Raw genomic sequence first — 12,878 nt, forward strand, 5'->3', positions numbered from 1 at the left:
AATCAATCAATCAATCAATCTTAAAAAAAAATAAAAAGCTGTTTAAAAAGGTACATGAGCAAGCCCTTTATCAAAGCAGTAGTAAACATGGTCATGTTTAAGCCCTCTTGTAATTAAAACAAGATACCATTCTTTCCCTATTAGATTGGCAGTGTTGCTTTTTTGGCTTTTTTCTTTAACTATAATATGCATTTTAGGTTAGAGTATAAAGAAATGGCCATGGTGTGTTAAGTGAAAAGAAGTATTCTTTTCATGAGAATTTCATACATAAGGCTAGAAAGAGGCCTGCAAGAAAATGCCCCAAACTGTTCTGCCTGGCTGATAGGCTTACAGATGACTTATTTTCTCTATAATTTTCACTTCGTAATTTTTTTTCTGGCTACCATGTATTCCTTTTGTAATTTTAATTCATTTTCTAAATAATAAAAACAATTCAAATGATAGGAACTTTTTTTATATGAACATTTTTAATTTTTTTAAAAGATTTATGTATTTATTTGAGAGAGAGCACACACGAGTGCCCATGAGCTGGGGGAGGGGCATAGGGAGAGAAACTCAAGCAGACTCTGTGCGGGTCCAAGGCAGGGCTTGATCCCATGACCCCAAATCATGACCTGAGCCGAAATCTAGAGTTGGAAGCCCAGCTGATTGAGCCACCCGGGAGCCCCTATAAGAACGTTTTTAAGGCACCTTGATACATACTGCAAAATTGCTCTCCAGGAAAGTTGCACCAGTTACACGCCCACCAGCAATGTTCACTTTCAGTTTTGAGTCCAATCTGATTTTGTTTTAGTCTGCTCATATTTCTAATCATGTTATATCCCTTTTCATTATTTCCTTGGGGTTCCAACACTTCCCAGTTAGTGTTCTTACGGAACCTCATTAGCAGCACAGAAGGATTCAAGCATTAACTAGGATAGACTTTGACCGAAACCTGTAAAAATGTATGTTATTATCTTTGCATAAATCCTATTTAATCAGGGGCGCCTGGGTGGCTCAGATGGTTAAGCATCTGCCTTCGGCTCAGGTCATGCCTGGGATCGAGCCCCGCATCAGGCTACCTGCTTGGCGGGGAGCCTGCTTCTCCCTTTCCCTCTAACGTTCCCCCTGCTTGTGCTCTCTCGCTCTCTCTGTCAAATAAATAAATAAAACCTTTTAAAAAAAATCCTATTTAATCAAAGTTCCTCAGGAACCTTTCTTTGGTACTAATCTTAAGGCACAGAACTGGCCATCAATGATATTCTAGACCTTGGTCAGTGTGGTTCTATCTCAGAGGGAACGGCAGATTTGAGATGTATCTGGATTCATTACAAGGTTTAATGAGGTTCCATGTAGGTTCAGATTAATTCACTGCCGTTTGCTTTCACTCTTCAACAACCAAGGAATCTACCTTCACTTTCTGTCCTTATTTGTGTGATATACACACAAATTTCTTGTGTTATAAAATATCTACCAGAGGGGTGCCTGGGTGGCTCAGTTGTTAAGCTTCTGCCTTCGGCTCAGGTCATGATCCCTGGGTCCTGGGATCAAGCCCCACATCGGGCTCCCTGCTCCTCGGGAAGCCTGCTTCTCCCTCTCCCACTTCCCCTGCTTGTGTTCCCTCTCTCGCTGTGTCTGTCTCTGTCAAGTAAATAAATAAAATCTTAAAAAAAAAAAAAAAAATAGGGCGCCTGGGTGGCTCAGTTGTTAAGCGTCTGCCTTCGGCTCAGGTCATGATCCCAGCGTCCTGGGATCGAGCCCCGCATTGGGCTCCCTGCTCGGTGGGAGGCCTGCTTCTCCCTCCTCCACTCCCCCTGCTTGTGTTCCCTCTCTCACTGTCTCTGTCTGTCAAATAAATAAATAAAATCTTTAATAAATAAATAAATAAATAAATATCTACCAGAATAGGTATATTCTGGAAGTATTGTGAATGAATCTTTTTTTTCTGTACTTGAATCCCATTTTATTTTTTTATTTTTATTTTTTTTTTAAGATTATTTATTTGAGAGAGAGTGAAAGAGAGCATGAAAGGGAAGAGGGTCAGAGGGAGAAGCAGACTCCCCACTGAGCAGGGAGCCCGGTGTGGGACTCGATCCTGGGACTCCAGGATCATGACCTGAGCTGAAGGCAGTTGCTTAACCAACTGAGCCACCCAGGCGCCCCTTCCCATTTTATTTTTTTTAACGTTTATTTATTTATTCAAGAGAAAGAGCACATGAGGGGAGAGGGAGAGGGGGAGGGAGAGCAGACTCCCCTGAGCATGGAACCCAACACAGGGCCCGATCTCACAACCCCAAGATCATGACCTGAGCTGAAATCAAGAGTCAGACATTTAACAGACTGGGACCCCCTGGTGCCCTTTGAATCCATTTTAAATGCACTAGGGGCTATTACCAAGGTACACTTTTAGTAAAATAAAGAATCACTCCCTCTTTGTTTTTGTTTTATACACAAAATGTCACATATTAAATTTAGTTGATAAGTTTCATATATATTCTGACTTTCCATTATCTCTGCTAACAGATGACTAATGCAAAATATTGGATAATTTTTTTTAAGTCAATACTTAATTTTTAGAAATAATTAGAGACTCAACTCTGACATAAATATTCACCCCACTCAGTTCCTGGGCCTACTTATGTTAGAGAATAATCTATAAATAATTCACAAAGCTGGCATTACTCACTGTATTGTGATAATTTTTCTGGAAAATTTTAGCAACTGTTCTAATAAAGCTTGCCAGTTATCAGTAGTTGGGAATGCAAGTCAGCTTTTAATTAAGTAGAGGCTGATTATTCAGACTACAAACTGGTCATGCCCTGTACTGCTTCTTCCTGCTGCCTGCCTTTTACCATTTTCCCTGCTCATTAGCACATACTCCAGAAGGTAGGCATTGGACAGGGGGGAAAGGAGGAGAAACCAAAATCTGCTAAATACTTACGAGAAGTTCTGATAAAAGGTTTCAATACAATTTGTAGGACTGTTGACTGAAATTGAGTCATTTGGATTCCCTGTGAAGTTTTATTTACTTGTTCTATTCTTGTCCTCCATAGCAACAGAGAATAGAATTGTCTGCAGAGAGACAACACTATTCCTATATTTAATGTTTGCCTTTCTAGAACATTTCCACATGGTGGTTCATGATATTTTCTTTATTCATTACATTTGTCCCTAGACTGCTTCATTTCTTCAGTGATTGGTGGGTTGAGATTCCTCATGGTTTTTCAGTTATCCAGAAAACTAAAAGTTTCCCTCTGAAGTACGAGTATCTTTCGTATTTCAACCAGTTTGGTTGAAAATACAATTTCCTGGGTGCCTGGGTGGCTCAGTCGTTAAGCGTCTGCCTTCGGCTCAGGTCGTGATCCTGGGGTCCTGGGATCGAGTCCCACATCGGGCTCCCTGCTCGGCAGGAAGCCTGCTTCTCCCTCTCCCACTCCCCCTGCTTGTGTTCCTGCTCTCGCTCTCTCTCTCTGTCAAATAAATAAAATCTTTAAAAAAAAAAGAAAGAAAATACAATTTCCTCATGCTTCCACCAATTGAACACAATTTAAGCCATTCTGGATGCCCAAAGTTATCTAGTGCGTGCATCTTCCTGAGATATGTATGGCTATTACAAAACCCACATAGATATACCATCAGTCTAGGAACCTCTGATTGAGGGAAATGTTACAGTGTAAAGCTTGAGTGGTACTAGTGTTTCTGTTTGCCCTAAAGCTGTTATTCTTATATAAGTTTTCTTCCTCCTTCTCGTGTCTGTCACCCTGTCTCTTTTGCTGTTGTCAGAAAACCTGCCTCTTATTAGTTCTCTGTTTCTCAACTGCTGTGGGCTGAGAAACTGAATAACCAAGCCAGTTAAAACTGTGGCTAAAATAAGAGCAAATAGGACTGCATGAGAGGATAAAGAACTCCTCATCTATGAATATAAGTGTAGGAGCTTTGGTGCAGAAATAGCCTCACTGCTTAGAGGCCTTTTCCTTCCTTCCTAATTTTCAATCATGTAGTTAAATTGCTGGTTAATTGTGTTTCAAAGAAGAGATTGTTTGGGACATGAGACTGTCTTGAATGGAGCTTTTCGTTTTTGTTTTTTTTCCCCAAAGATTTTATTTATTTATTTTTTTAAAGATTTTATTTATTTGTTTGACAGAGAGAGACACAGCGAGAGAGGGAACACAAGCAGGGGAGTGGGAGAGGGAGCAGCAGGCTTCCCGCCGAGCAGAGAGCCTGATGTGGGGCTCGATCCCAGGACCCTGGGATCATGATCCAAGCCGAAGGCAGACGCTTAACGACTGAGCCACCCAGGGGCCCCGATTTATTTATTATTTTTGAGAGAAAGACAGACAGAGAGAGCATGAACGGGGGAGGGGCAGAGGGTGAGGGAGAAGCAGACTCCCTGCTGAGCAGGGAGCCCCATGCAGGGCTCAATCCCAGGACCCTGGGATCATGACCTGAGCTGAAGGCAGGCACTTAACCAACTGAGCCCCCCAGGTACTGCCAGAGAGGTTTTTTTTCAGTGACAACTACTGCTGGCTGATTTCCCACAAAGTTGTGGCAGATGGCAAAAATAAACAGGTGAGCTTAAGGAATATGATTTTTAAGAATGTATTATAAACCTGTTTAGTTTGGGAGAATAATTAGGTTATTTGTTCTATTAACTAACCAAAGACCAGTTAAACAAAAGCAGCTTCAACTATAGAAGCCTTTGGGAAATCACCTCAGCAGGTACTCTGGTTTTCTGTGTCCTGGTGAACATTATGAAACTGTCTATCTGGAAGGTTCCCGACTGATAGTTCCTTTATTATTTTTTTTAATAAATTCTAACCTTTGGATTTTTTTCTGATATTGAGACACAATGGTTAGGTTCCAGGATTCCGGTGGACTTTTCATGTGTTCATTTGCTTTGCTGCCTGGGGATGAGAGTTTGCTGTGAGTCGTTTTCCATCTGATGTATATTGGATCTGGCTGTGGAGCTATGACTCAGATGGGCTTCAGGCCCAGTTGCCCAGCTCATCTTCTGAGGAATGGATGGTGAGGCCAAGACTAACGTCCTGACACATTTTTCCTTTCTCCTCCAGCACTTTCAGGATCTAAAGAGAACAGTGTTACCAACAGCAGACAGGTCCGCCTTGCCACAGGCATCTTCCCTGTTGTCAGCCTCCTGAACCATTCCTGTAGCCCCAACACCAGCGTGTCCTTCATTAGCACCGTCGCCACCATCCGGGCATCAGAGAAGATTGGAAAAGGGCAAGAGATCCTCCACTGCTATGGTGAGCCCTCCCTCCTCATCACTGGCCACACTTCTCTGGCAGGAAAGGACAGGGCGAATGAGAACGAGCAAACCCCCGGACAGGTGAAGGCAGTGCATACTTAGCCCCCCCCCCCCAAAAAAAGGCCTCTGGCCTCCTTCCTTGGCCCTGTTGTGTCTAAACTATCATGTATCTCCCTGCTTAATCCCATAAACTTCCTTTTCCAAAAAATGGGCTAAGAATAACTTTGGGTTTTTTTTTTCCTTGCAACTTGGAAGCTTATTTCTATATCTAGTGCCACGAGTGTTTGAGTAAAGGGTACTTGTCGCATGATGAAGAACACCTCTGCTAAGCTGAAGTTTTGTAAGTAGTGCCTGACTCTCTGTTGCCGTAAACATTGGCCAGGCGTGGTCTCTCCGCAGGGCCTCACCGCAGCAGGATGGCTGTTGCCGAGAGGCGGCAGAAGCTGAGGTCCCAGTACTTCTTTGACTGCGGCTGCCCGGCTTGTCAGAAGGAGAAGCACCGGGCTGCCGTCGGGCCCCGGTGGGAGGCATTCTGTTGTGACCGGTGCAGAGCACCCCTGCAGGTGAAGCTCTCTTCTCCCTTCTCTTCTCCACGTGTGCTGGAGGTCAGTCATCCAGCCCAGAGGCCATAAATCTCCAGGAGAGGCTGAGAGCCACAGTGTCTTCCCCTTCAGCCCATCTTGCCCGCACACTGGTTACCCCTCCACGGGAACTCCCCCAGGAAAGGCTGGGTCTAGTCATCGGTCTCTTGGCAAATAACAGAAAATCCCCCCTAAACTGGTCTGAGAGAAAGGGGGGAAAAAAGGCTTGAGAATTTATTTGCTCAAGTAAATCACTGAAAGGTCCCAGTGTGGGGGTATTTCAGCTAACCGCTTGATCCAGGGGCTGAGAACGTCACCAAGGCCCAATTTTTTTTTTTTTAAAGATTTATTTATTTATTTGAGAGAGCGAGAAAGTACATGAGATGGGGGAGGGTTAGAGGGAGAAGCAAGCTCCTCGCCGAGCAGGGAGCCCGATGCGGGACTCGATCCAGGGACTCCAGGATCATGACCTGAGCCGAAGGCAGTCGCTCAACCAACTGAGCCACCCAGGCGCCCACCAAGGCCCAATTTGTCTCTACCTGCCTCAGCTCCACTTTCTCAGTCAGCGCAGTCCCAGCCAGACTTCCCTCTGGTTGAGGCAGGACAGCCACCTGCAGCCCCAGCCTCACAGCCTCTGCTCCGGGGGGGTAAAGGCACGCGCTCCCCGACAGCAGTCTGGGCAAAAATTTTACTGCATTTCATTGACCTGATACCCGTGGCTGGTGGCAAATCAGACTCATAGTTTTCCTCCAGCCGTTTGGCCCAGAGGAATGGGTCAGATGCGAGCCACACGCCCACCCCCTCAGCCACCAGGCACTGACTCTGGGAGGGTAGGAGAGGATCCTCGGGAGAAATCATGTTGCCATTGCCAAATGAGGGTCTAGATACTGGCATTTAAAAAAAAAACAGCACATGGGGCACCTGGGTGGCACAGTCAGTTGAGCATCCGACTCTTGATTTCAGCTCGGGTCATGATCTTAGGGTCATGGGATCAAGCCCCACACTGGGCTCCGTGCTGGGCATGGAACCTGCCTAAGATTCTCTCTCTCCTTCTCCCTTTGCCCCTCCCCCCAAAAAAATTAAAAATAAATAAGTGAATAAATAAAAACCAAAAAACAGCAAAAGTCCACCTCAAAGATTTTCTCCTCTGCCAGAGGATACAGTATTCTTCGGGGAACTGTAAATGTAGTGTAGAGCTGGCCGTGTTGCAAAGCTGAAGTTACAAACCCAAGGTCAGATATAGGGAGGCCTCACCTGGCATCTCTTCCTATTGGTTTTCTTACGGTTTTGCTTTTTTTTTTTTTTAAGATTTTATTTATTTATTTGACAGAGAGAGACAGAGCGAGAGAGGGAACACGAGCAGGGGGAGTGGGAGAGGGAGAAGCAGGCTTCCCGCGGAGCAGGGAGCCCGATGCGGGGCTCGATCCCAGGACCCCGGGATCATGACCTGAGCCGAAGGCAGACGCTTAACGACTGAGCCACCCAGGCACCCTTATTTTATTTTTTTTTTAATATTTTATTTGTTTGTCAGAGAGAGAGCGCGTGCACAAGCGGGGGAGCGACAGGCAGAAGGAGAAGCAGACTCCCCGCTGAGCAAGGACCCGATTTCAGAACTCGATCCCAGGACCCTGGGATCATGACCTGATCCGAAGGCAGACACTTAACTGACTGAGCCACCCAGGCATCCCTATTTATTTATTTTAGAGAGAGAGAGCACAAGTGGGAGGGCCAGAGCAAAGGGAGAGAGAATCTCCAGCAAGCTCCGCACTGAACATGGAGCCCGAGGCAGGGCTCGATCCCATGACCCTGAGATCAGGACCTGAGGCAAAACCGAGTGTTGGACACTTAACCGACCGAGCCACCCAGGTGCCCCTGGCTTTTGCTTTTTTTTAATGGAAGTACAGTTGACACACAATGTCACATTAATTTCAGGTGCATAACAGAGTGATTTAACAACTGTATACTAATGGCTTCTTCATAACCGCTAGAAATATGTCTGTCATCCAAAGTTCTGGATCCAGAGACACAGGAGAGGGGTATAGAGATGGAAAGAAACTGACATGTACCAGTTTAATTTTGGTTGCAAAAATTAAGTCTCCGGGAGGGACCGCCTACTGCTTTCATTAGCGTTGCTGCTGCCAAACCCAGTTGAGTCAGGCTTTGGTCATGGTGTATTAGTAGGGACGTCTCTTTGCCCCATAGGGTCGGAAGCTGCAGAACAACCCTATAATGTAAAACACATGCCGTGTTGCTAACCGACTGTGGTACAGGACTAAAGACAAACTGACTTTCACAGGGAGGTGACGTTCTGAGCTGTGGCAGCACGTCCTGTACGGAATCAGTCAGCAGGGATCACCTCATCTCCCGGTTACAGGACCTTCAGCAGCAGGTTGGGCAGGCCCGGAAGCTTCTCACAAGTGGTCAACTAGGTGAGACTGGCTCCCTACTTTGGTCCTCCAGCCCATCCCTTTTTATTTATTCTGGGTTCACCTTGGACTCAAGGCTACTCAGTGATGATAGAAGAATTACATTTAATTATCCCCATGCCAGCCACAAGATGGCTATGCAGGCCAATGAGCCCGAGCCCTAACCGGCTGGGTTTGTGTGGTGTCCTTGAAAAGGGCCAAATGATTTAAGCTGTTGTTCTCCTGGGGGTCAGGGAGCGAAGTTAAAGTACCCCGTGATGACTAAAGGGTTATCTCTGACATCCGTGGTCTTTGTGCAGATCCAGAAGTTCTATGTCATTTATTTTAATTCCAGGGCCTAATGACCTAATTTCCTAGGGAGATTGGTCTGCTCTCCTCAGAGCCCCATCTCTTCTAGAGAGCAGTGGAACAAGTGCCCAGTGGATAGAAGTAGCCTGCTGTTTTCAGAGAGACTTGTGGAACTCCACATTATCCTTACAAATTCTGCCTTAGAACTTGATGTCATAGGAATTTATTTACCCGACTTTGTAAAAGTTGACCTTTAACTTAGATTTCTGAGTCAAGAGAAATGATGATCGTAAGTGGAATCTAGGCCACTTGAAGTTGGAAACCCAGCGTCAATGTGGGGAGGCCTCACCTCACACCTCTTCTGCTGAAAGAGAAACTGTGAGGGAACAACAGCTTTATCGGAACAAACATTGTGGGTCGGTCACAACAAGGAGACAAAGTGGGGTTTCCGCATTCAGCCCAGCCAATATGGAACTTAAGAGCTGGGTTCTCATTTCTAGGCCTGGGTTTGTGTAGGAATGAGGCCACCTTCCTTTGCATTGATAGAGCGAGCCATTCAGCTGTTGTTGGGGTGCCGGCACGACGCTGAGAGCTTCCTGTCAGCAGAACACAGCATGGTAGGAGAGATGGAGGATGCCCTGGCCCAGGCCTACGCTGCCTTAGGTAAGGCACATGTCTTCATCTGCTGCTCCGAGGACCACATTTGCCTTATGCTTTTGGTCACGAGCCCAGCCTCATCTGGTTGGACTCCTCTCAGTCTTTTCAGCTGAAGCTGTTCTCACCTTCCACTGAGCTTTCCTCACCCTGAAAACACTCACCCAACACAGTTGACTGTGGTTCTTTTCTGGAACCAGATTTCTCTTTCTTTACAGGGGACTGGCAAAAGTCAGCTACCCATCTCCAGAAGAGTCTCCGAGTGGTTGAGGTTCAGCATGGGCCATCCAGTGTTGAAATGGGCCATGAGCTCTTCAAACTGGCCCAACTCTTTTTCAATGGGTAAGTCTTTCTCTGGTTTCCTAACACCCTCTAGGCCACACACCGTCTTTTATTAGGCTCTTCTGGCGTTACTTTTTTCCTATGGTGCTTTTAAGCATGTGGAAACTTCCTTTATTTCCCCTTGAGGAAATATCCTTTCCTTCTGTTTTTGCTGACAAACTTGAAGCTTTAGAATTTCCTCCTGAGAGATATGGGGAAAGCTCTTAGCACTGGAGGGACATTCCTAGGGGGACGTTGCCAGGCGGTCCCACCACCCGCATCCCGGCAGCTCTCCTTAGCCCTCTGCTTCCTCGCGCCTCCCTCACTGCCCTCTTTCTCAGCACCTTCAGCTCCAGGGGCTCTCCCTTCCCCCATCCTTTTCCTTTTAAAGCAGTTGTTTTCACCCAGGAGTGATTTTGCCCCCACGGGATGTTTGGCAATGTCTGGAGACATTTTGGGTTGTCATGATTCAGGGTGGAGGCCCAGATGCTAGTGAACATCCTGCAATGCACAGGACAGCCCCCCGCAGCTCGGAAGAATCCGGCCCCAAGTGGCACTAGTGTCAAGGCGGGGAGACCCTGCTCTGGAGGTTTAACAGGAGGTTTAACGGAAAGACCGGCAGGTGTTGATGTCATTGGGAGGCCCTGTTTCTAGATGGAATACTTCCTTCCAGCCGTGATAAAGCTGCCATTGGTGCACTTTGCGGTGAGGCGATGTCTGAAGCTCGATCCTAAGATTATGAATGGTTTGTGGACCTGATACCCAAGACATAGAGGTCGCCCGTTTGGTCAAGAGAACAGGGCCGCAGAGTCAGGTCTGGGGTGGACTTGGTTACCTGCAGGTGAAGACTCCTGAGGAGACCCTGGGATAAATCCCAGATTGAACCCCTTGAGATTTGCCTATTTCTCAGGACCTTAGAATCTTTATGCTTTTTCTCATAACTTTGTTTTCAAACTCTGCCTTACAGTGTATTTATGAAGGTCTCTCCCCTACCCTTCTGGATTGTTAGATCCCTGAGAACAAACTGATCTTAGATAATTTTGTATTCTTCACAGGGTGGGAGTAGGCCGTTGATTAATGTTTGCTTGACTGAATGAGTGGCTTCACTCCTTTTACCTCCTTTGGTTCAGGTTTGCAATCCCAGAAGCACTGAACACAATACAGAGGGCAGAAAAGGTTCTGATGGTGCACTATGGCCCTTGCAATGACGAGATCCAGGAGCTACAGAAGATGAAATCTTGTTTATTGGACTCGCCACCCATCTCATTGGGGCCTTCAGTGTAGGAACCCAAGGTTTTCGTCAGATAGTTAACTACCCTCCCATAAAAACTCCCAGTTCCCAGAAAAGACTTGAAACTAGTGTCTGGAGAGCCTAAGCCCTTTAAAAGGATTTTAGCTGATCTGCAGGCATCTGGATGTTAGCCTGGGGTTTTGGCTAGACTCCATCTCACTAAATGATGATAGTCTATTTCCCTGGAACATTCCTATGGCTTCTAGTAGTAATGACATGTTATGTACCACTCCAATGGGAACTTATGCTCTTAGTAGTTGTGTTGTAATTGAAAAATAATTATAAAGCAAGAAATCACCGAGGCTCCTTACCTCTAGAGACATCATTTCATGTTATCGTATCTAGCTTTCTCGAATCCTTTGTTAAAACTGGTACAGTGTAAATTGTGAATAGAGAAATAAGTATGGGGCCACTTTATTGTTGGGCAGTCTCTTCCTGGGATGGCAACTCTAAATTTGTCTCCTACCAGTTTTCCAGTCCTTATTATTGGCCTCTCCTTCTGTACTCTTGGCAGACCCGCTGACCAAACACTAATAGAATCATTGCTGCTTGTGGTTTCAGACTCGAGCGACAGAAGGGAGGGGTGATAGCTCTTTTCTGCCTGGATGTGTAGAACAATAGTCTAGATTTCCATCCTGGCCAGAAGGCTGGGAGACTCTCTGTTCTGAATCCTGGTTGCCATATCACCGTCTGTGACCGAGTGGTTCCAGTGAGTTAGTGGAAAGGAACGTCAGGTCCATGCTGCTTTGAGAGCTTGCCCTCCCTGGCCTGCCCAGGAAGTCCCCACTGTTAGCCTCAGCATTCTCATCAGGAAATGAATAGCCTGGAGATGTCTGGCAGTACCTTTTCAGGAAACTTAGTGTTTAGAACACAGTTTACGTTCAAACGTGTGAGTGAAGGTCAGGCAGGATCTCATTTATTCTTCTTTCTACTAATTCACTGTGGCAAGACAGTGGCCAGTGAGATTTTTTTTTTTCATGGAGATAAATTTTTATTCTTGAAAATTTAGTCCTGAGGACAGCTCTGTATTCTGTTCCAAACACTTGTCATGTTTCATGTTCCTAAAAAAAGGTCCTCTTATACTCTGTAAAATAGGCATGCTTCCTTAAAAAGAATGTGTTTAGAATTTTCACATATCAGGTTCCCATTTTAGGTGTACTTGGGAGCTTTCCTTAAATGCTTTATGAAACATTTCCTTAAGTTACAAATCACCTCTCTTATCTGTCCGTGTGTTATCCTGTGTTGTCAGGTGACATTAGCTTGACTGGGGGATGTCTGTGCTTGCATGAAAAGCTGAAGTTTTGGGGCGCCTGGGTGGCTCAGCCGGTTGGGCATCTGCCTTCGGCTCAGGTCATGATCCCAGGGTCCTGGGATCGAGCCCTGCGTCGGGCTCCCTGCTTGACGGGGAGCCTGCTTCTCCCTCTCCCTCTGCCTGCCACTCCCTCTGCTTGTGCTCTGGCAAATGAATAAGTGAAATCTTTATATAAATAAATAAATAAATAAATACATAAATACATACATACATACATACATAAATAAATAAATAAATTATATATATATATATATATGCGCAAGCAAGCAAGCAAAAGTTTTTGGGGGCACCTGGGTGGTGCAGCCAATTCTTGGTTTCGGCTCAGGACGTGGTCTCAGGGTCATGAGATCAGGCCCTGCGTCAGGCTCCGCACTCAGCACGAAGTCTGCATGAGATTCTCTCTCCCTCTCCCTCTGCCCCTCCTGCTCGTGTGTGCGCTCTCTCTCTCTACAATAAAATAAATAAATCTAAGAAAAAGAAAAGCCCTAAGGTTTGATTTATTTAAGAGCATACCCCACTGATTGTGGGGGCAGGAGATACCCTCTTGCAAGCATTACTGGCCCTAGTACATAAACACTCCCAGAGCAGAGAATCCACCCTGCATTATACAATGAAGATAACTAAAAGTTCTTATAAGTGGTGACTTTCTGCAGAGTTTAGAGAGACCAGGCTATAAGTATAGGACCAGCAAATCACGAAAGGGCTATTTATCTTCATATTAAACTTAACATAGCTCAGAACAGAAGGAGGAACAGGGCAA

The 12,878-nt window shown here is 45.7% G+C and overlaps 1 protein-coding gene across 5 annotated transcripts in view; it reads left to right on the forward strand.

Moving 5' to 3' along the window:
• The window catches only part of SMYD4 (SET and MYND domain containing 4), a 51,540-nt gene extending 38,680 nt beyond the window's left edge, over window positions 1–12,860 (forward strand). For 3 of the 5 annotated variants that reach the window (XM_054510989.2, XM_054510988.2, XM_054510990.2), the window contains exons 6-11: window positions 5,052–5,243; window positions 5,645–5,850; window positions 8,123–8,255; window positions 9,087–9,203; window positions 9,413–9,536; window positions 10,646–12,860. In XM_054510989.2, the coding sequence (XP_054366964.1) occupies window positions 5,052–5,243; window positions 5,645–5,850; window positions 8,123–8,255; window positions 9,087–9,203; window positions 9,413–9,536; window positions 10,646–10,799 (926 nt within the window). In that variant the 3' untranslated portion in view covers window positions 10,800–12,860. Of the gene's footprint in view, window positions 1–5,051; window positions 5,244–5,644; window positions 5,851–8,122; window positions 8,256–9,040; window positions 9,204–9,412; window positions 9,537–10,645 lie in introns of those variants that run through there. The other 2 variants (XM_045889618.3, XR_008507222.2) reach the window with 2 other exon arrangements.
• The last annotated feature ends 18 nt before the right edge of the window (window positions 12,861–12,878 follow it).

The sequence above is a fragment of the Mirounga angustirostris genome, unplaced genomic scaffold (assembly GCF_029215605.1).
Source record: "Mirounga angustirostris isolate CCGP_5_RB_7025 unplaced genomic scaffold, mMirAng1.0.hap1 SCAF_17, whole genome shotgun sequence".
Lineage (NCBI taxonomy): Eukaryota > Metazoa > Chordata > Mammalia > Carnivora > Phocidae > Mirounga > Mirounga angustirostris.